We start from the raw sequence: 21,712 nt of genomic DNA, 5'->3' as shown, positions 1-21,712 counted from the left end.
TTCGTACCACCATGATATGAGTTTTCAATCCATTCTATTTCAGTTTGTTGAACCAAACGACCCCAAAGTAGAGTACCGAACAGAAGTAGATGTTATTTTAAAACTTATTTACACTTTTGCGTCGGAATGAAACTTAATTACGAAATTACTGTCCACGTAGGCTCGAAAAAGTTTTTATTTTATTTTTTTATTTTTCAAAGTAAAACCGCTACCTCAAGTAGCGATTTATGTACTAAAACCGCTACTTGAGGTAGCGGTTTTACCCTTCATAAATTGATTAAATGTATCTTTACTTAGAGTACTAATGACAAACCGCTACCTCAAGTAGCGGTTTGGTTTGTCTCTAAAGAAAAAAATTACCCCCAAACGTATCTCCAAACCTACGTGGACTATATTTTCGTAAATAAGTTTCATTCCAATGCAAAACCGTAAATAAGTTTCTTAAAAGCTATATTTTTGTAAATCATCCCACAACCAAACGACCCCAGTTCCTTAGTCAAGTTGCCAAGGGTTTGATTCGGTTTTACATTTAAGACAATTTATTAATTCGCAAAGTAAAAAACATAAAATCCCCAAAACAACACTAACATCATCTCTTTTTTCGCCTTTCACCAACCAACCACAAAACCTCTGCCTCAAACCCCAACACCCATTCACTCTTCCATTTCTAGAGAGAGAAAACCTCCGTTGCTTCAACAATGGCGTCGCTGAGTTTTTCAGCTTCTACTACTGCTCCCATGGCTTCCTTTCTACCTACACCTTCATCTTCAAGCGTATCGACTTCTTCTTCGTCGTCGTCTTCGTCTTCTTCAAGCAGTTTCAAGCTTACTGGGCCCAGATGTTTTCTCTCTCCTCTTTCTCTTACTCGTATTTCTTCTTCTTCTTCTTTGAAGGTGAAATCTCGTCGTTCTATGGTTGTTTGTATGGCTCCTGATGAAGAGAAGATGACTCGTCGCTCTCCTCTCGATTTTCCTATCGTATGTTCCTCTTTCTTTGATTAATTTTTGAATTGTGGGTAATATTAGAATTAGAATCAAATTCTAGGGTTTTGAATTCGAATTGATTTCATCATGGAACAATTGATTTGTTGTAATTGCTTTAATTTGTGGCATTTTCTGATGTTAATTGCTGCCCTAGTACTTTGATTTTGATGATGGATTGTTTTCACAATGTCAATCTTGTGATTTTAGGGAAAATAAGTTGAAATTATTGGTTTGAGAATTGAGAATATCATAAATCTGCACTTTTGGTTGCTGCTCTTTTTTCAGTAAGTCTTCATGATTAAAAATTTCTTTTTTAAGGTTCACAAAGCAATTGAAAGAATTTGAGATTATATTTAGAAATCTTAGAATTGCTGGATTTCTCTTTTTGAAGAATGGTTAAAGGATAAGGTTTTAGGTCTTAGAATTTTAGCAATCATTCATTTACCTTTGATTTGGTATTTTTCCCTTACCTGTTATCTAGTTAGGGTTGTGGCTAATAACTTGTTTAGCACCGTGCAATTATTGTCAATATTGTCTTACTTCGTAGGTTATAAGGACATCGGAATTGGTATCGTTTTATCGATATTCTTAAATTACAAATACTGTATTTCTTTGATGGGTTTAGGAATCAAATAGGGGATTACATTCAAACTATAAAACTCTTATACCTTCGATTTCACCCTGCCCTTGCTCCTGCCTCCTGGTGGGATTTGATACACTTTGGCAATTCTAGTGGATTGAAATGCCAATTTTAGACAGGGAGAGGATTTACGAAGGTTGCTCACTTGATTTGGTAAATTTGTTACTACCTCCGTTACATGTTATGTGTAACGATTTGACATAAAGCAGTACGGAGGTAGTACATATTTTTATACTTTTTACATTACAAACCAAACATAGGAGTGTTATTGCATTAAGTGAATTCTCAATCACTCACTCCCATTCTTTAGCTCCAATATCCTTTTAAAAATGCCTAGAATCTACTTTACAGCCTTCTGTACTTTCTTTTGTGGCTTGTGGAAAGGAGGAGGATAGGGTTGTAGCTTCAGTGTTTTATATATTTATATATTTATTTATTAAGCTTGTGTGCTCTTTTTTCGTACATTTTTTAGTCCTTATGCATCAAAGTTTGATCACACAGTCTTGAAAGTTTGTTTGAGGTGACTTTGGCAATATTGGCAGTCAGCCACTTAGGTATCTTAGTTACTAATTCTAAATCTAGCATTTTATTTTACTTGTCCCTCCCCTAAAAGAAGGATTTTCTTTGTTTGAGGTAATCCCGTGGTGATTTTGCCTTAGGAGAATGGGGATACTGTCTTTTGTGTCAAGGGGTGAGGAAGAATTTGATGAATAGAATAAGCCTAAGAAGACCTATGCTTCCTCTTGCTGTGTTGTTTTTTGTACCTATTCAGTTATTCAAATAACTAAGCAAATAAGTGATAAGTACATAAGCTCTAATTAAATTCCTTAGCTTCTGTTCGAGTGAAACTGAGAACAAAGGAGGAGTGTACAAGGGATGAGAGGGGAAGATGAATTAGAATACTGAAAAGGAAGATTCACTTTTATTACATAGTTCAAATGTGATGACAGGGAATACTTGGTGCCTACAGATAAGTGTTTTGAATCATCATTGATTCCAAGATGCTGTCAAAATATAAAGCTTCCTGATAATTTCATTTATTATATGGTATTGTGAGAGTAGTCATTGAGGCTTTTGAGCCTGAAGTTGGGTTAAAATGCAAATTAGGGCAATAGTATGAGTCTTGTTAAGGCAGTTATTTTTTTTTTTCTTTTTTTTTGTTTGTGTAGCTGTGTGAATGATGCAGGGTAAATGTGTTAATGGTGCAATTCAAATGGGTAATTGTGTAAAAGGTGTGACTAAAATAGATGCAAATCTCTCAATTGATCATATTCATTAGCATTTTTAAGTGAACCTAGACCTAGTCAAGGATGAGAACTGAAAATTGTATGCTCCAATTATGTCTTGTATATTTTTTTATTTTTTATTTACTAAAATAATACTATGTCAATCCATCCATGACATCACTGGTTCTAATTGCGTCGTTGAAGGGAAAATTGTCTATAACTTTCACATTTACATTTAAAGACTTGTTAATCACTGCAAGTTTAACATTTTGTTGCTTGACAGGAGTGGGAGAGGCCCAAGCCTGGGAGAAGACCTGATATATTTCCTCAATTCAGCCCTATGAAAACACCATTACCACCTCCTATGCCTGCTGATCCACCAGAGGAAGACGAGGATGAGGAAGAAAAGAAGGAAGAGGAAGAGGAAGATCCGGAAAAGGAAGAGCAAGAAAACCCAGACAAACCGCAGTGATAAATGAATGTCTTGCTATTAGGCAGTCATTACAATTCATATTCGATATCCTCAGTAGCATAGTCAAATGCATGGATCCTGCATATGACAGAGCTAAGGTTGGTATCCACATCAACTCTCTGGCTTAAGCACAAGAGTTTATGATGTCAATTTTTTCAGGTCCTGTGCGGGTTTAGTGCTTTCCTGGGGAGTTATCCTAATTTTGTAGTATTGAGGCGATTTTAATAGGTTTTGTAATGTTATTTAAGGAATAAGGATGGTTTCATTTCCTTGTAAGTTGCCTTTACTTCTCTAATTACATCTTATTTGGAGTAATGTAGTTGGCCATTATGTTGATACCGGTAATATATTGCACTTGTTTTCAGGCTTACGTAGCTTAGAGAAGCTTTATACTATACCCTCATTCCCTTCTGAAAGGATTTCATGCATCAAATTTCACATTGGTCATTTCAAATGTGTGCTTGTAAACCCATGACCCAACAAAATTTACAAATTTTTACCTACACGGCTACACCCCTATGTGGCTATGTAGGTAGTTTATCGATTTTATAGTTAAAATAATTGAGCACTTTTAAATAAAAGGACTACTGTTACATGATAAAATAATGAAATAATGATTTATGTAGTCGACTTTGGCCTATCAATAATTATAGTTTTCCATGCCTTATTGTTGTTGCTACTTGATATAGTAATTAACCATAGTATTAGCTCCATGGAAAATTGAAAAGAAGTTAGGAATATATGTATGTGAAAAGAGATAAGAAAACATACTAAAACTATATTGTTTATGTATGCCTGCTTCCCCTAGTTGGAAGGATCACCCTTTATTTTTGTAAATCCTAAATTTGGAAAGTTCCATGTTTTTACCTCTTTATTTCCAATCATTTTTTTTTTACCATGCATGTTACTATTATGTTACCACTAGCTTTTCATGTTTATGATACACTTATGTTTCACTTAATTTTCCACCCTCTCAAGATATAGTAATACTCCGTAATGTCTTTTGTGTGTTTAGGTTATTTAAATAATGAAACATATACTTGTAGTGTATAAAGCAGTATAACTATCCATCTTTTTTTAAAAATAAACTTATTCGACTCGACTACAACATTTTAAAATCAAACAATATAAGGCATTAAAGTCGAATAGAGCGTAATTAGTATGTAAAGAGGCTTGGATGATATTTGTTCTGTGGAAGACGATAAGCAAAGCCTCACCATAATTACATGTTATTGTCTCGTGCTTGGAATTTGGAGATGAATATAAGAAAGGCGTAAACCATTATCCTTCATCGATCAACTACCTAGTAAAAAAAGAAAAAGAAAAAAGTAGTGTATTATCTACCAAAATTATTAATTATAATTCATGTTCATGGTACATAAAAACTTATAAGGCTACATAGTTATTAAAAAGTGTTTATTGTTTTTGTCAAAAAAAAAAAAAAAAGTTTTTATTGTGTATACAGTATACCAAGTCTTCTCATATTTGGTTTTAATTTTCTATAACATGCATATGTTATATAATGTTATATACTACCTCCGTTAATAGTTATCTGCAATTTTTGGGTATTATTTGTAAAATATAAAACATTCCAAAGTTAACGGAGGTAGTATCTCTATATGCTAATTATTGCTACCTAGAAATTAGGTAGCTTAGCTTTTAACTAGTTATGTGGCTATGAGTATGATTGTATTGATTGTGCTCTTTAATCTTGCTCATCTTATTGTCTTATTGTTTCTTAAGATATTCTAATAAATAATCACAACTTTCTCGATCACATTTTCATGATACAAGACTACAAGCTACGAGTATATAATTTTGAACCCAAAATACAAGTTAATATAAAAGCAACTTTTATTTTTGAACGAAGGTTGATGAAACAATACAAGGTACTTTGATTCTTCTACTAACTATGACTTGTTGCATGAATAGAAATTGTGTAATTAGTATGACTTGTTGCAATATAGGTCCTAACGTACTAAGGTATAAGACTATTAGTTTTTTTTTAAAATTTTTTTTGCTCATTGGTATAAGATTATTAGTTACGCGGAGCATAAAGTTGTTAACCCAAAAATTACGCGTTGAAATAATTACTTTTACTCAATTTTGTTTTAATTTAATTGCATATCTCTTGAGGTTTCAAAAAAAAAAAAAAAAAATGAAAATTGCAGATCTCTTGACCTCTTTGTTTGACCAATTTTATAATGTCAAAAAAATATATTCTGATAATTTATCTAATTTTTCTTACCCTTAGCATTAAGGACTTGTCTTAGAGCACCAAAAAAATTAAGGACTTATTTTACCCTTAACTCTATAGTAATCCTGGGCACCGTGCCGTGCCGGGCCGCCGCGGGCCGTGCCTGACGGGCCACGAGCTGGTTCGTGCCGTGCCGGTCGTGCCGGCGGGCCCAGGATTTCGTGCCGTGCCGTGCCAGCCATTTTCACAGGCCAGCCCACGGCACGGCACGGCCCTCGTGCCTGGCGGGCTCGTGCCGTGCCGGCCACGTGCCGGCCTGCGCGGGCTGGTGCAGTTTTCATTTTTTTTTTTTTTTTTTTTAATGACAACATTATAAATTAATAAGTTTATAATGTATATAAGTTATAAAATTATAATTATAAGTTTTATAAGGTAACTTATAAGTTTATAACTTATAAGTTATAAGTTATTAAGTTATGAATTTTATAATTATAAGTTGAATATTTATGTTTTATAATTTGTATATTCAATATTTATATTTATATATTTACTTTATACTATTACTTTAAAATTTAATGTTTATGATTTATTAGTAATTGGTATAATTTTTTTTTTTTAATATGAATTTACAAATTGTAACAAAACGGGGAAAAAAGGCAAATTGGACTTTGGATGTGAATAATGCGTACTTTATATTATTATTACTTGAGTTGAGAAAATTGTACAATGATAACAATGATAAAAATCATACAATGATGGTATTAAACAAAAATTGGAAAATGATAAAATTGATATTTTTAAAATCGTACAATATACAATAATTGTCTATTCTTCTTCTCCTTCTTCTTGCTCGTCTTCGTCTTCGTCTTCGTCTTCGTCTTCGTCTTCGTCTTCGTCTTCGCCTTCAAGGTCATCGGCTAGTTGCATAGATTGGGAACTAGCCGAACCCGAACCGGAAGCGGAGGTTCCTTCTTCGTTGTCGTTGTGGTCGTAAGAACGGTCTTGTGAGCGATTTTCCGCATCCAACCAATCTTTGAAACACACGCACATTTCTAGTGTTTCGGGTTTTAGACTTGTTCTTCTATCGTCTAAAACCCTTCCGGATTCGCTGAAAGCTCGTTCGGAGGCGACGGAGGAAACTTGGATAGCAAGAATGTCTCGTGCCATTGCCGCCAAAGTTGGATGCTTCGAGCTTTGTTGTTTCCACCATGCAAGGAGGTCGAGGCTGTTTATCTCATCGTCGTCCATGCCTTTGGTGAAGTCGTAACTCAGGTACATCTGCAACTCCGAGACGTCGCTTTGCGTTCTCCTGATTGATGAATCACCTGAAAACCTTGAAATCAAGTTAGTAGCTTGTGAAAATAAATGTTTGGCCTTCTTACTTACGTTTTTGGATGGTTGGGAAGGCCCTGAGCGAGGAACGGTGCCATATTTGGCTTCATAGACTCTATATAAAGCAAAAAACTGATCCTTCACATTAGTCTTATAGTTTTCTACATCATCGTCAAGAAACATGCATTGAAAGTAAATGTCAACTAACATAAATGTGTTTTCATACTTTTGCCTAGGATCTAATATGGAAGCAAAAATATAAATCAAAGGAATCTCACTATAATATTTACGCCACTTTTTTTCCATTGCTGGAAGATACCGATCATAATCACTTTGATCGCGATGATCAGCGAAAAGTTGGGCGAGTAAGCATGCATTAGAAAGAAAGTTTTGAGCACAAGGATTGTAAACAGTAGAAAAACAATACGTCATGTTATATAATAACTGTAAAAATTGCATATATCTTTCACAGTTTTTCCAATCATCATCATACAAAGCATTTTGTGGAAATTTTTGGTTGTAAAATAATGTTAACGGGCCCTTGTACTCAATTGCCTTTGTTAACATGTCATAGGTGGAATTCCACCTAGTTGGGCAATCGGTTCTAATTTTTATTACCCTTATCTTTTGTTGTTTTAGAAAACTCTTCCATTCTTGGTATCTCATGTTAGAGCTATTAATAGACATAATAGCATCTCTGATTTTGCTGTAGTATGGGCCAATTGCCCGAACTCCATCCTGTACACATAAGTTAAGTACATGGCAAACACATCTAGTATGAAGAGCTTCACCGTCTAATAGTACATCGGTTAAGTTTTGTTTGATAAGATTAGCTGTGTATGTCATAGAGGTTGCATTATCAAAAGTCATAGACATCATTTTATCTCGAAGGTTGTATTCGTCTATTGCTTGCATTAAATGGTGAGCAATGTTAATGCCGGTGTGTGGGTATTCCAGCATTTTGAAATGTATTATTCTTTTTTGTAACATCCATTGATCATCTACCCAATGGCAAGTCACACATAAATAGTGATATTTATAACCACTATCCCAAGAATCGGCTGTTAAAGATACTCTACAGTTAAGGTTACTCAATTCGGCTTGTAACCGGACTTTGTACTCTAGGAAATTTTTCATTGCGGCGGAACGAACGGTTTTCCTAGAGATTCTTTTATGTTGGGGTTGTAGTGCTTTGTTAATGTAGGTGTTGAATGCGTCACTTTCCGAGAAAAGAAAAGGTTGTTCGGCGTGTACTATCATTTTTCCTAGTTCATCCCTATCCCTCTCATAGTTGTATGTAAAGCTGTATGGATGGAATTGGGAAATTTTGGGCTGGGTTGGATTACTAGCTGGTTTTGCACAAGCTTTCACGTGTCTAGATAAGTGTCCCGTCCCGTTTTTGGTAACTGCCGTGAATACACTATTACATGTTTTACATTTTGCCCATTGTTCACCATCTTTACTTAGGACAAAATAACGCCATACCTCACTCCTTCGGTTTTTCAAAAGTAGCATCTCAGTTTCGGTTAACCATTCATGATGTGTGTGATGGTTAGTAGTGGGACTAGTGGGAGTGGCAGTAGAAGGGGTAGAACCGGAGGGAATTCGGGTACTTTCTTGGCTACCTTGGCTAGAACAATAGTTTTGTTGATTACCGATATAATTAGGTGGAAATTGGTATGGTGGTAGTGGAAATTGGTTTAGTGGTGGTGCTGGAAATCCCGACGTATTATATGGCTCATAGCCCGGGGGGAAGTAAATGGGGTCATTGGTTTGACTCGTAATTTGGGGGCTCGTTGTATTTGGTGGTTCCCTAGAACTACTACTACGGATAAGTCGGCCTTTCCCCCTAGACCTAGATGATGGGTTGTTCGATGCCATAATTAACAATTAATTTTTTAATAAAAAGTGGTTAACTATAATAATAATAATTAATAACAACAATTTTAACAATAAAAATATCAATAATATTAATTAATAACAACAACTATAACAATAACAATAACAACAAAAATAAATAATAACAACAATTGTAACAATAATAATAATTAATAACAACAATTATAACAACAACAATAACAATTAACAACAATAATAATTAAACAAGATTATTCTAATAATAACAATAAAACAATAATAAATTTAAGATTAGTTTAGATCTTACAACCGTGCTTCAACGCTCCACTAATTACGATTACGAACTTTTTAATTTTTTCCGATATTAGGAAAATAATTAGAGAATTTAAGAGAATAATTAGAGAATTTAAGAAAATAAGGATTATTAGAGATTTAGAGAATATAAGAGATAAGAAGAAGAGATTGTGATTTTGTGATTTGGGAATGAAATGGAGGTGAGTATTTATAGAATTTTTGGCAAAAAACTAGCCGTTTTATAGCCGTTTTATAGCCGTTGGCCCGCGGGCCGTGCCTACGAGCCGTGCCTGCGGGCCAGCACGGCGGGCCATGCCCGTGCTCGTGCTGGGCCGTGCCTGGGAATTCTCAACCGTGTCCGTGGCACGGCCCGTGGCACGGAAGTTGAACTTCGTGCCGTGCCGTGCTTGACTTCGGGCCGTGTCGGGCTGCGCCGAACGGCGGGCCGTGCCGGGCGGCACGCGGGCCAACCCGGCCCGTGCCCAGGTTCTATAGTAGTTATATACTCACAGTTTTAATTTTTCAAGTTCAAATCTTCGTCCCCTCAAAAAAAAAAAAATCAAAATTTTTGAAAAAAAATTCAAAAATTAAAGACCGTTACTTTCAAGAAATGGAACCACCGGAACCGCCGCAACCACTGCAGCCACCGCAACCTATAACTTGTCTGATGCATGGGAAGCAATGGCGAGTGCGACTCAACTTCCGAGATAGAGAAATGAATGACTTCTTCTCGCCGGTGCTTACGGAAGAAGAACTTCAAGGTGTTAACAACTTTAAGGCTAATATTGTTGTCAATGTACATCGGGTTTTTATCGACGCCTTCTCCGTTGAAAACCACAAACGTTCGTTATACATAAAGGTTCAAACTCTTGATATCGAATGTGCTAAATTCTTGCAGCAATTGCGCGGTAAGGATGGAGATTCTGTCGAATTTGCGTGGGAAATCAACCCAAGAAGACTTTGAAATGGAAGCTCTTCTTACTGCTCCGTCACAAGTGGGCGAATTTGACATTTTTATATAGGTGAGTTCAAATTAAATAAATTAAATTATAAGTATTTATAAATTAACAAATTACATGAAACTACATATGTATTATATTGCACATTTTTGGCACGTGTAATTATTGGTATTGATAGATTAATCATTATTTTTTATCACTTTTCTCATATTAAAGGAAATTTAAAAAAATAACACAACAAAAAACACACAAATTTTGATTATAATTAGGTTAGGTAACTTTTAATAATTATTCTATAATTTAGGGCTTGTTCATATTTACTTAATTTCAATTCAGTTCAGTTCAGTTCAATTCAGCTCAGTTCAGTAAATGTGAACAAACCCTTATTATGAAGAGTCTATTATTAGTAAAATAAATATTTTGAATACATAATTATGTATAAAGACTAGAATAGACCTGATCTACAATAACTTATTGTAGACCCAACCTTCTATTGTACCATACGAATGTGATTATATCATACGAAATGTGATTATATTACTACAAAAGTGATTATATGATCCTTAAACTGTTATGTAAATATATCACTCAAAAAGTGAATTTATCATTGTAAAAAGTATCAAATAGTAAATTACATCATTCAAAAGATGATTTTTAAATTTTATAATCCTAAAGATAATTATATATTTTCATTAAATGGTTTAATATGAGATTATATAATTCAAAATATGACTCACAAAAAGATAATTATATCGTCTAAAAAGTGATTATATCATCTACAATGTGATTATCTTATTTGAAAATGTCAAATTTTGGGTCTACAATAATTTATTGTAGACCGGGTCCATACAAGACCATATAGTATTTTACCAACAAATTTATATCATTTTCTTCTTGTTAATTAAATAAATATATTTTAACAATATGTATTTACCCTGTAAATAGATTTCTTTTTTGCATACTATTTTTTTTTTTGTATTTAACCCGTAAATAGATTTCTTTTTTACACTATTATTCATTCTCTCTTATATAGTTATTTTTTTTTTCCCAATAATTAACTAATTTAAAGTATTTTTTAAAATCTTTCTTGACAAGTTTTTCATACACAATTAAATACAAGTTTTTCATACACAATTAAATACAAAATCTTTCTTGACAAGTTTTTCATACACAATTAAATAAAAAATATCCTTGTTTTATTAATGGTAAAGTAGTTCATAGCACTATATATGTCACAATTTTTGTTAAGAATTTGATTTTTTAAAACTTACTTTATGGTATCTGTAGAATAGTGTAATTCTCCTTGGTGGAGGCTTTCTCATTAATTGAATATATATAGGATTTACAACCTAATTATGAGATAACCTAAATTACACAAAGATATATTTTACAGAATATTCACAAGATAATATAAACATATTATCTAACACATCCCCGTAGTCGAAGCGGGAGAAGGTCGAATGCTGAGACTGTCTCTGAAATCTAGGAATAGTTGGCGAGGTAACCCCTTTGTAAAAATATCCGCATACTGATATGAAGACGGAACATGTAAGACCTTGATCTCACCAAGAGCGACTTTATCGCGTACAAAATGAATGTCCATCTCAATGTGTTTGGTACGTTGGTGTTGTATCGGATTAGAAGATAAGTAAACGGCAGAGATATTATCACAATAGACCAAGGATGTCCGTCGAATAGGGCAATGTAACTCAAGAAGTAGGTTCCGGAGCCAACATAATTCAGAAACAACATTAGCGACACCACTATATTCTGCTTCAGCACTTGATTTGGACAATGTAGCTTGTCGTTTTGTTGACCAATAGATCGACCAGATTGTCACCTAAATAAACACAATACCCTGAAGTGGAGCGTCGAGTGTCCGGGCATCCTGCCCAATCGGCATCTGTGTACGAAGTAAGTCTCGTAGGAGCAGAACGGTACAAATGTAGACCATGATCATAAGTGCCTTAAATATATCTGATAATACGCTTAAGAGCGTTAAAATGAGGTTCCTTGGGAGCATGCATAAACAGACAGATCTGCTGGACAACATAAGCAATGTCAAGTCTGGTAAAAGTAAGGTACTGTAGAGCACCTGCAAGGCTCCTGTAAAGAGAGGGATCCGTCATGAGCTCACCATCATGAGCACTAAGTTTCGACTTAGTGTCGACTGGAGTGACAACCGGCTTGCAACTGTCCATTTTTGCCCTGTGAATAATTTCCTCAGCATACTTACTATGACAAAGGATCATGGAGTCCTTTGTTCTGGTTACAGAAACCCCCAAAAAATAACTCAACTTCCCCAGATCAGTCATGGAGAATTCGGACTTAAGAAGAGCAATAATATCACTTTTGCTGCAAACAAAACCAATCTGCAAAAGATAGTTAGAAAATCTTTGGTACCAAGCCCGAGGAGCCTGTTTGAGACCATAGAGAGATTTGTTAAGCCGGCAAACATGTGTGGGAGCCTTGGGATTTACAAATCCCGGTGGTTGATGCATATAAACGGTCTCTTTTAAGTCACCATGAAGAAACGCATTTTTGACATCTAATTGATGAATAGGCCAGTCCCTACCCAAAGCAATACTCAAAACAGCACGAATAATCGCCGGTTTCACCACAGGACTAAATGTCTCATCACAATCCACACCAACCTGTTGAGACTTGCCATTCACAACAAGTCTTGCTTTGTGTCTCTCCAAATCACCATTTTCCCTGTATTTGTGTTTAAATAACCACATACAACGAATAATATTGACCCCTTCCGGTCTTGGAACAAGGTCCCAAGTATGCTGTTTTGTAAGAGCATTACATTCCTCATTCATGGCGGCATTCCAATTATGGTCAAGCATGGCTAATTTCTGGTTTTTAGGAAGTGGGGAAATAGAAGGAACCGTAATATGAGCTTGATATTTGGGGTTCGGCTTAAAAATCCCGTCTTTAGCACGTGTGGTCATAGTGTGGGAAGGGCGAGAGATAGGCCGAGAGTGAGGAGAGTTGACTGGGGTTGGGCTCGGTAGTGAACCGAATCGAATTGAAGGTGAAATAGGAGAGTGAGGTGGGCTAGGAGGTGATATTTGTGGGCTAGGCAGGGGGGTCCGCAGGTGGCTTGCGCTTGAAGAGGGAATTCCGCGGCCCGCATGCGGAGTGGACTGTAAGTCCGTGGGATTTGGGGAATTAGTGGGTTTTGTGGGATTTTGTTGTGGGCCAAGTGTATTAGTGGGATTTGTGGGATTTTTGTGTTGTAAAGTTTGGCAGTGAGTTTGCATGAGCAAATTGTTACTGTCACATGAATAAAAAAACTCATAATCATTTTCTTTAAATTGCTGAAGGTTTGAGAAGGGGAATTGATCTTCAACAAATGTTACATGACGAGAAATAATTATTTTGCTTAATGATAAATCATAGCATAAATAACCCCGATGATTAGAAGGAAATCCCAAGAAAACACATGGTGTGGACCTAGGTGCAAGCTTATTAGGAGCGGTGGCACTAAGGTTTGGGTAGCAAAGACAACCAAAAATACGAAGATGATCGTATGTGGGCACTCGACGAAATAAGATTTCGGTTGGTGTTTTATTTTGTATGGTTGTGGAGGGAAGAATGTTAAGGATATATGCTAACATATTCACCGAATAAACCCAAAAAGAAGGTGGAAGGGAGACATGAAAGAGAATGGTTCGAGACATATTGTTAATTGTGCGTATAATTCTTTCGGCTTTGCCATTTTGGGAAGAAGTGTTTGGACAAGAGAAGCGAAAGATCATGCCATTATTAGCACAAAAAGTACGAAAAGGAGAATTATCAAATTCACGGCCATTGTCACTTTGAAAAGTTTTAATGTCCTTTTCGAATTGGGTTTTAATATATGCTCGAAAATTGACAAGAATATTATAGATTTGCGATTTATATTTCAACGGAAACACCCAAATAAAATGTGAGAAATCATCAAGCAAAACTAAATAGTATTTGTGACCCAATTTGCTAGGAATAGGAGATGTCCATAAATCCATATGAATAATGTCAAATGGTGAAAAAGTAACGGAAGTAGAGGACTTAAAAGGAAGTCGTACATGTTTACCCAAAGGACAAGAATATCAAAATTGAGAATTATTTCTCTTATTACAACGAATGAAATTGTTTTTCCTAAGAAAATCAAAAACTGGTTCGCGGGGGTGTCCAAGTCTATGATGCAAAGTGGAAGGAGAAATAGTTGCTAGAGAGAGTTGACTAATGCCATTTGATGCGGAAGAGTTGGAAAAAAGATAGAGGTCCCCTACACTATTGCACCTCGCTAGAGTTGTCCCCGAATGAAGGTCCTTCACAGAAAAACCGAGAGGGTCAAACTCAACAGACACAGAATTATCACATGCAAATTTCCTAACAGAAATTAAATTCTTGATAATATTAGGAACATGTAAGACATTTTTGAGGGAAAAAGGTGGATTAGGTGAGGGAGTAGTGGTAATGCCATAGCCATGAATTGGAATACGTTTGCCATCACCAACTAAAATAAATTGAGCAGTGCTCAAATTAAAGATTACCCGAGTCACGAGTCATGTGAGAAGTCGCACCCGTGTCCATGTACCATCCGTTGTCGGGAGGTTGGAGACTCATCGAACTGTAGGCTTGCCCCAAATCAGTAGGTGACATAAGTTGACCATAATCGGTTTGAGCGGGACCGGCATAATAGGCTTGAAATTGTTGAGATTTGGGCCCCAACACGGATTGTTGTTGATTGCCACGAAACTGGGCCTGACCAGTTGGGTAAGGGCAGGGTGGTGAAGCCCACTGCCCTTGCTGCTGCTGTTGTGGCCAACTGGGCTGCCCCAGTGAGGAACTTGCTGTTGGGCCGCTTGAGTAGGCCCAGTAGGCTGTCCGTGGCTTTGTTGTTGCGAATTGCTGTTGGTGCCTCGCCCACGACCCTTTGCTTTCCCTTGCTTGGAGTTGCCGCGTCCACGACCTTTGCCACCCCTACCGCCGCCGCGTTGCTGGTCGGCCGCCGCGGGCTAGGTGGTGGTTGACGGTTGGGCTTGCGAGATTTGGGCCACAAAAGCTTGACCTTGGTCTTTTTGCTTGTTCTTTCTAGTTTCCTCCAATAAGAACATGGACCTTGCCTTGTTGAAGCTCGGTGTTGGTTCGGATTGTGACACTATGGCAGCCACGGTGTCGTATTCTCCCTCGGTGAGTCCAGCAATCAATTGCATAACCATCTTTCGATCGGAGACCGGGCAATCAACATTAGCTAATTGATCCGCAAGAAGCTTGATGTGCTTACAATGATCACTCATGTTTGCATAGTGCTCGAGTTTCGCGTTAGCGAATTGTTCCTCTAGGTAAACAGCCCAAGTATGCTTGTTATCATGAAAAATCTCCTCGAGACGGGTCCATAGTTCTAGAGCGGTGGCACCCGGCTTAATTATAGTTTGGACTAGGTCCTTAGAAATGGTTCCATAGATCCAATTTTTTACAATTGCATCAAGTCTCTTCCAAGTTTCATCATCAATTCCCGCCGGTCGAGAAACCTTAGAGTCAATGTGGTTTTGAAGGTTGTAAGCACACGTTTGACATTGAAAAAGCTCTGCCCATGTAGCATATTGGGCTTCTTCTTGGTCGAGAGTAACGCTCATGAGGTTTTTGATGTGAACGGTGAAGGCTGGATGGAATGTGTTTGAGGGAGAAGGAGGAGGAGGAGGAGGAGGAGGGGAAGGAGGGGTATCACCTATGGCCATGGAGGAAGAAGGAGAGGGCACGGTGATGGTGGTGCACGGTTAGGGCACGGTGAGGGTCCTAAGGATCGATTAGGGTTTGAAAGAGAGAAAACAACGAAAAACCCTAAAAGGAATCTGATAACATGTAGAATAGTGTAATTCTCCTTGGTGGAGGCTTTCTCATTAATTGAATATATATAGGATTTACAACCTAATTATGAGATAACCTAAATTACACAAAGATATATTTTACAGAATATTCACAAGATAATATAAACATATTATCTAACAGTATCAACATATATTGTGGAAGGATACATTAAATCTTTTCAAAAACCCTTGTTTTATTAATGGTAAAGTAGGACATAGCACTATATATGTCACAACTTTTGTTAAGAATTTGATTTTTTAAAACTTACTTTATGATAGTTTGATTTTATTTCCTTTTCAAAAAAAACACGGGACATATGTGAGTATTACAGCTGAGAGAACTAGGAGTTGTCATCTTTGTTGCCAGCCCGGGAATACTTGGAGATTTACTTGACTGCGGTAAAGTATATCTTCATCTGATTAGATATATGGCATTTGATAAGGTTGAAATTTGGGCGTGAAATTTCTCTTCAAATTTGGGTAATTAATATTCAACACAACTATTGACATTGAGTTAACGTGAGAGAATACGTTTGAATAAGTACCTTGCAGGACGCATCTTGTAATTTTTAAAAAGTATAGGCATATCTTAACTCAATAACTACGGCTTACGGGGCAAGCTTGGAAAAAAACACCTTTTTTCATTTATTATTTTTTATTGCATTGATGTGGGTTGTTGGGGAATAAACGGACTACTTGCTGTTAGGTAGAGATGGCAATGGATCGGATTTGGATCGGGTGGAGTTTCACCCGCAACCATCCATTACTCTAATCACTCCATCCACATCCATCCGTCATCCGCTTCACCAATCATTCATATTCATCCGTACATCATCCGCGGATGATCTGAAACGGGTGGAGCGGATGACTAATGGATGAGTATTAAAGTGGAAAAAAACTCACATAAACTCTAATTTTTTTTTTTGAAACAAGGCTCCAAAGAGAGCATATCATTCATTCATAGCAATATCAGAATTCAAAAGGGATACAATGAAATCAGGAAACTCCGACTCCCAAATACGCCTTCCTACATGCCACAGACTCATATGAGCTAATTCATGGGCGACCTTATTACCTTCTCTACGCGAAAACGAAAAGGACACACTAACAAAAGACCTAAAAACATGATAAATATCATCAAAAATGTTATGAAGAGAGCTACTTCCCCTTTCCTGTGACTTCATTGCATTGGTAAGACCAAGGCTATCACTTTCCACAATTAATTCACGAAACCCATACTCTGCTGCTGTTCTTAGACCAAGTAACATGGCCATAGCTTCAACAATTTCAGGCTGCCACCTCTCCTCTAAACCCCACGACCCTGCCAACAACGCCACCCCATCACTATTTCTCACAACAACCCCAACAGAAGATCCCATACCCTCAAGAACACCAGCATCAACGTTCAGCTTCACGCATTCTCCATTAGGTGGCTGCCCGCGTTGTCTAGCACTTCTCCCACCCATCACTGGAGCATTTTCTTCCCCCTGCAGCTCGCACATCAGCTTATCAATATATTTAATTACACTACACGGGTCACATTGCTCCCTTTCGAATAGCCATTTGTTTCGTGCATTCCAAATAGACCAAAAAATGGTCATAAATCTGCCATGATCTTTACTTGGTAAGCGATTTAAACAGGACAAAGCCATATCCCCAAATGAATTATAAGGTCCCTGCAGCTCCATTTCAAGTCCACTAGCATCAGATTAAATGGGCAAGCACACAATCCCTTAAGCAATGTAGCTCCGATTCATCCTCGACTCCACACAAAGAACATGTAGGTGAAATACTCTGCACTCTTCTATGCAGTCCCTTAGCTGTAGGAAGCGCACCACAACAAGCACGCCAAAAGAACAGTTTAATTCGGGGAAGAGTGGCAGCATGCCATACCTCTTTCCACACATTAGAGGTATGTGAAGACAATGACAGCGAACTATCCTCAGAATCCCCAAAAATAGCTCGGTATGCTGACCGAACTAAGTATTCACCATTCTTCTCAAGATCCCAGCACCACGAATCTTCCGGGAGGCGAAAGCTAATAGGAATGCTTAAAATTCGCTCTCCCCCAAAAGGGAGAAAGAGTTCATTAATACGGCTTACATTCCACCTAGCTATAGGGAGGTGAATCAAATCACAAACCCTTAAATCTTCCGGAGCACTACCCCTAGGTGAAATAACCTTTCTTGTTTGAGTACCCGGAATCCAAGGGCTATTCCAAACAGAGATATTCAGCCCATCACCCACCCTCCATCTAACTCCACGGTTAATAACTCATTTAACACCCCAAATGCCGCGCCAAGAATAGCTTGGATTGTTCCCAAGTTCCGCATCTAAATATCCTCCGTTCACAAAATATCTAGCCTTAAGAACACGAGCCACAAGACTCTCCAGAAATTGCATGAGTCTCCAAGCTTGTTTCGCCAAGAGAGCCGCATTAAACAATTTAAAGACACGGAGCCCAAGACCCCCCCGCAGCTTTTGGCTCACAAAGCTTTTTCCAAGCCAACCAATGGATTTTACGCTCACCTTGCTTTTGTCCCCACCAAAAATTCGCCACCAAAGATCGCAATTCATCACAAAAGGAGGAGGGAAATTTAAACACACTCATCGCGTAGGTAGGGATAGATTGGGCCACGGCCTTAATCAAGACTTCCCTGCCCGCCTTAGAAAGAAATCCCCCCTTCCAACCCTGAAATCTCTTGCATAACTTCTCCCTAACACCCTTCGTTATCACCCTCTTAGACCTACCAATAACCGTCGGTAGCCCTAAATATTTATCATGAATATCTACCACCTTAACACCTAGTCGGCCCGCAAGAACCCCCCGTCTCTCCTCCGCCACCCCCTTGCTAAAACTCACAGTAGTCTTATCAAAATTCATCATTTGCCCTGAAGCCGACTCATAAATATTCAAAATATCTCTAATAGTATCCACTTCCTCCCCACTCTCCTTCGAAAAAATAATACTATCATCAGCAAATAGCAAATGAGAGATAGGCGGAGCTAACGGCGCCACTCGTATGCCATGTAAACCACCATGTTCTACTGCTTTATTCAACAAACCAGACAAAGCCTCAGCACATAAAATAAATAAATACGGGGATAGAGGATCACCTTGCCGAATACCCCGAGTAGGAATAAACTCCCCTGAAGGTGCCCCATTTATAAGAACAGAAAACGAGACCGACGAAACACAATGCATTACCCGGTTAATCCAAGGCTCAGCAAAGCCAAACTTGACCATAACTGCTCTCAAAAAATCCCACTCAACTCTGTCATACGCCTTGGCCATGTCCAATTTTAAAGCCATCGAACCCTTCTCACTATTTGAACATTTCATGTGGTGAAAAACCTCCAGAGCAACCAGAATATTATCTGTAATCAACCTCCCGGAGTAAACGCACTCTGATTGATAGAAGTAATCTCAGCTAAAAAAGTCTTTAGACGAATTGCAAGGACTTTAGTAATCAGTTTATACACCACATTACACAGACTAATCGGTCTAAACTCTGACATTTTGTCCGGCTCTTTTAATTTCGGAATCAAAACAATGAAAGTATTATTAATGGCCTCTGGAATAGTTTCACCATTAAGAATCCCCAAAATCAGAGTAGAAACAGTAGGACCCACAATATGCCAATAAGTCTGAAAAAATAAAGGACACATACCATCCGGATCAGGAGCCTTAAGAGGGTGCATTTGTTTCAAAGTTGTGTATATCTCCTCCTCCGTGTATGTTGTGGTCAAAACCTCATTCATGTCTGCAGTCACCCTTGGTTCAATACCCGTCAGCGCCTCATCAAAAGAAGTCGGGTTCGAAGTAGTAAATAGATTCCGGAAGTAATCAACAGCAACATGTCGAACCCCCTCCTCATCATGCACACGTACCCCTTCTTCATTCACCAAACTCCCAATGTGATTCTTGGCTCTACGCTGAGATGCCTTTCTATGGAAAAAATTAGAATTGCGGTCCCCACAGGTGAGCCAGAGAGCTCTAGATCGCCGACGCCAATAAATTTCCTCCAAGTGCAAAAGCTCAGAAATTTCCTTCACCACTTTCTTGCGTTCTACCACCTGCACATTCGACCTTCCCCCCTTATTTAGAGCCGCTAATCTCTTGCGCTTTTTCCTGATCTCATTGAAGACCTGGCCATATTCCTTATCACTCCAAGATGTTAACAGTTCAGCACAATATTTCAGCTTGCCTTCGATAAGAGTTCCCCCACTCACCCACGCTTGTTCCACCACTTCTTCACATTTAGGATTCTCGGACCAAACCTGTTCAAATCGAAACAATTTTGCTTTTTTAGTAGCGGGGTTCTCATCTTCACACAATAGCAACTTGATTGGTGAATGGTCCGACCATTCACGCTCCAAGTGGACAAGCTTAGCCCTCGGAAACGCCTCAAACCACCTATGCACCGCAAGAGCTCTATCCAACCTACATTGGATATTATCATCTGCACTCTGCCCGTTGTCATAAGTAAAATTATAGCCCGAGAATGGGACCTCCTGCAAAGCACAAGCATCTACCACCTCCCTAAAATTCTCCATCTTCCATAATGCTCTATCTCTCCCTCTTTTCTTCTCCGACTCCAGCAAAATCTCATTAAAGTCCACCCACCGATCATGACCTCCCCCATAAAGATCCTTTAACAATTTCCACGAGAGATGCCTATTTTGAACCTCCAGCCACCCATAGAAGCCAGTCAACCGCCACTCCACCGAGCCTACCCCTTGTCGAACCAACACATTAATGTGATGTATTGACATCGATCTCAATTCCACCTGTAAACCTTTCAGCCAAAACATAGCCACCCCTCCAGAACGACCACAACTATCAACTGCCAACCCCTCATAATTTATTAATTTTGCTTTAATTTTTACCATCTCACCACTACTAAGTTTCGTCTCCATTAAGAAAATGATAGACGGGGCCTCCCTTCGGATTAAATTCCGAAGATTATTAACTGCAGGAGTATTGCCTAAACCCCTACAGTTAATGCTTAGTACACTCATTGAGCTCGGCGGGGTAGCTCATCTGCTACCTCCGCCCCCCGCAATCCATTTGAACTCATATCAACCATATGTTTCTTCGGAATAATTTCTGCCTCCACCATATCACAGTCCCCTTCTCTATTACGTTTCCCAAGCGAAACCCCCCCTTCATAATCCATCCTACTCACTTCCTCACTTACTGACCCCTTCCCCCCTTTTTTATTCTTCCTTACAGACAACTTTCCCCCTTTGCCCCCCTCACCTACTACAAACTTCATAGCAGGTAGCATTCCACTCTCAACTTCTGACCACACCTTCTTACCCTCTTCATTTCCCCTCTCAACACTTCCCTTTATTAAAGAAACCTCCCCTGAGCTTCTTTCACCCATCCCACCAACTCCATCTTGCGCCACCTGCTTCTCTAATCCCTCACCTCTCCATTCCTCTTCATTTAGAGGCTTCTCAATCTCTATCAGAGAGGCATTCACAATAGAAGTTCCAATTTTTTCCTTCCCCTTATTCCTACCCTCATCTTCCTGTCTTACCTTCCAACTACCCTCTGCTTTCAACTCCCTCGGTTTATGAGTAAAAGTCAGTTTTCTGAGTTGCAGAACGAAGCCTCCCAACTTCCTCTTGTAGCTTAGCTCTCCCTTTGCGGGGGGAGGCACGCAACCACAAGCCCCATTGTTTATCATCTTGCTCCTCTTCCTCTGCCACACTCGGACAATCCTTCTCTGTATGGCCTAGAATGCCACATCCAAAACAGAATTTAGATAAGCGTTCATACTTTATTTGAACAACAGTCACAGCACCTCTCTTATTTCTAATTTTCTGGATCCTACGCAAAGGTTTCGAGGTATCCACTAGAACACGAACACGCCGGGATTTAT

At 38.3% G+C, this 21,712-nt stretch overlaps 2 protein-coding genes and 1 pseudogene across 2 annotated transcripts; 1 reads left to right on the top strand and 2 right to left on the bottom strand.

Annotated features, from left to right (window-relative positions):
* The first annotated feature begins 564 nt into the window (after positions 1-564).
* Positions 565-3,691, top strand: LOC110703354 (probable serine/threonine-protein kinase DDB_G0281745). Its single transcript, XM_021881152.1, has 2 exons — positions 565-977; positions 3,133-3,691. The coding sequence occupies exons 1-2, from the start codon at positions 699-701 to the stop codon at positions 3,319-3,321; spliced, it is 468 nt and encodes a 155-aa protein (XP_021736844.1). The 5' UTR covers positions 565-698; the 3' UTR covers positions 3,322-3,691.
* Positions 3,692-14,969: 11,278 nt separating this feature from the next.
* Positions 14,970-15,692, bottom strand: LOC110703111. Its single transcript, XM_021880864.1, has one exon. The coding sequence runs from the start codon at positions 15,690-15,692 to the stop codon at positions 14,970-14,972; it is 723 nt and encodes a 240-aa protein (XP_021736556.1).
* Positions 15,693-16,771: 1,079 nt separating this feature from the next.
* On the bottom strand, positions 16,772-20,741 carry LOC110703110 (annotated as a pseudogene).
* Positions 20,742-21,712: the final 971 nt, after the last annotated feature.

This window comes from Chenopodium quinoa, unplaced genomic scaffold (genome assembly GCF_001683475.1).
Source record: "Chenopodium quinoa cultivar QQ74 unplaced genomic scaffold, ASM168347v1, whole genome shotgun sequence".
Lineage (NCBI taxonomy): Eukaryota > Viridiplantae > Streptophyta > Magnoliopsida > Caryophyllales > Amaranthaceae > Chenopodium > Chenopodium quinoa.
Note: the sequence above shows the minus strand (reverse complement) of the source record. Positions and strands in the feature narration are given on the sequence as shown.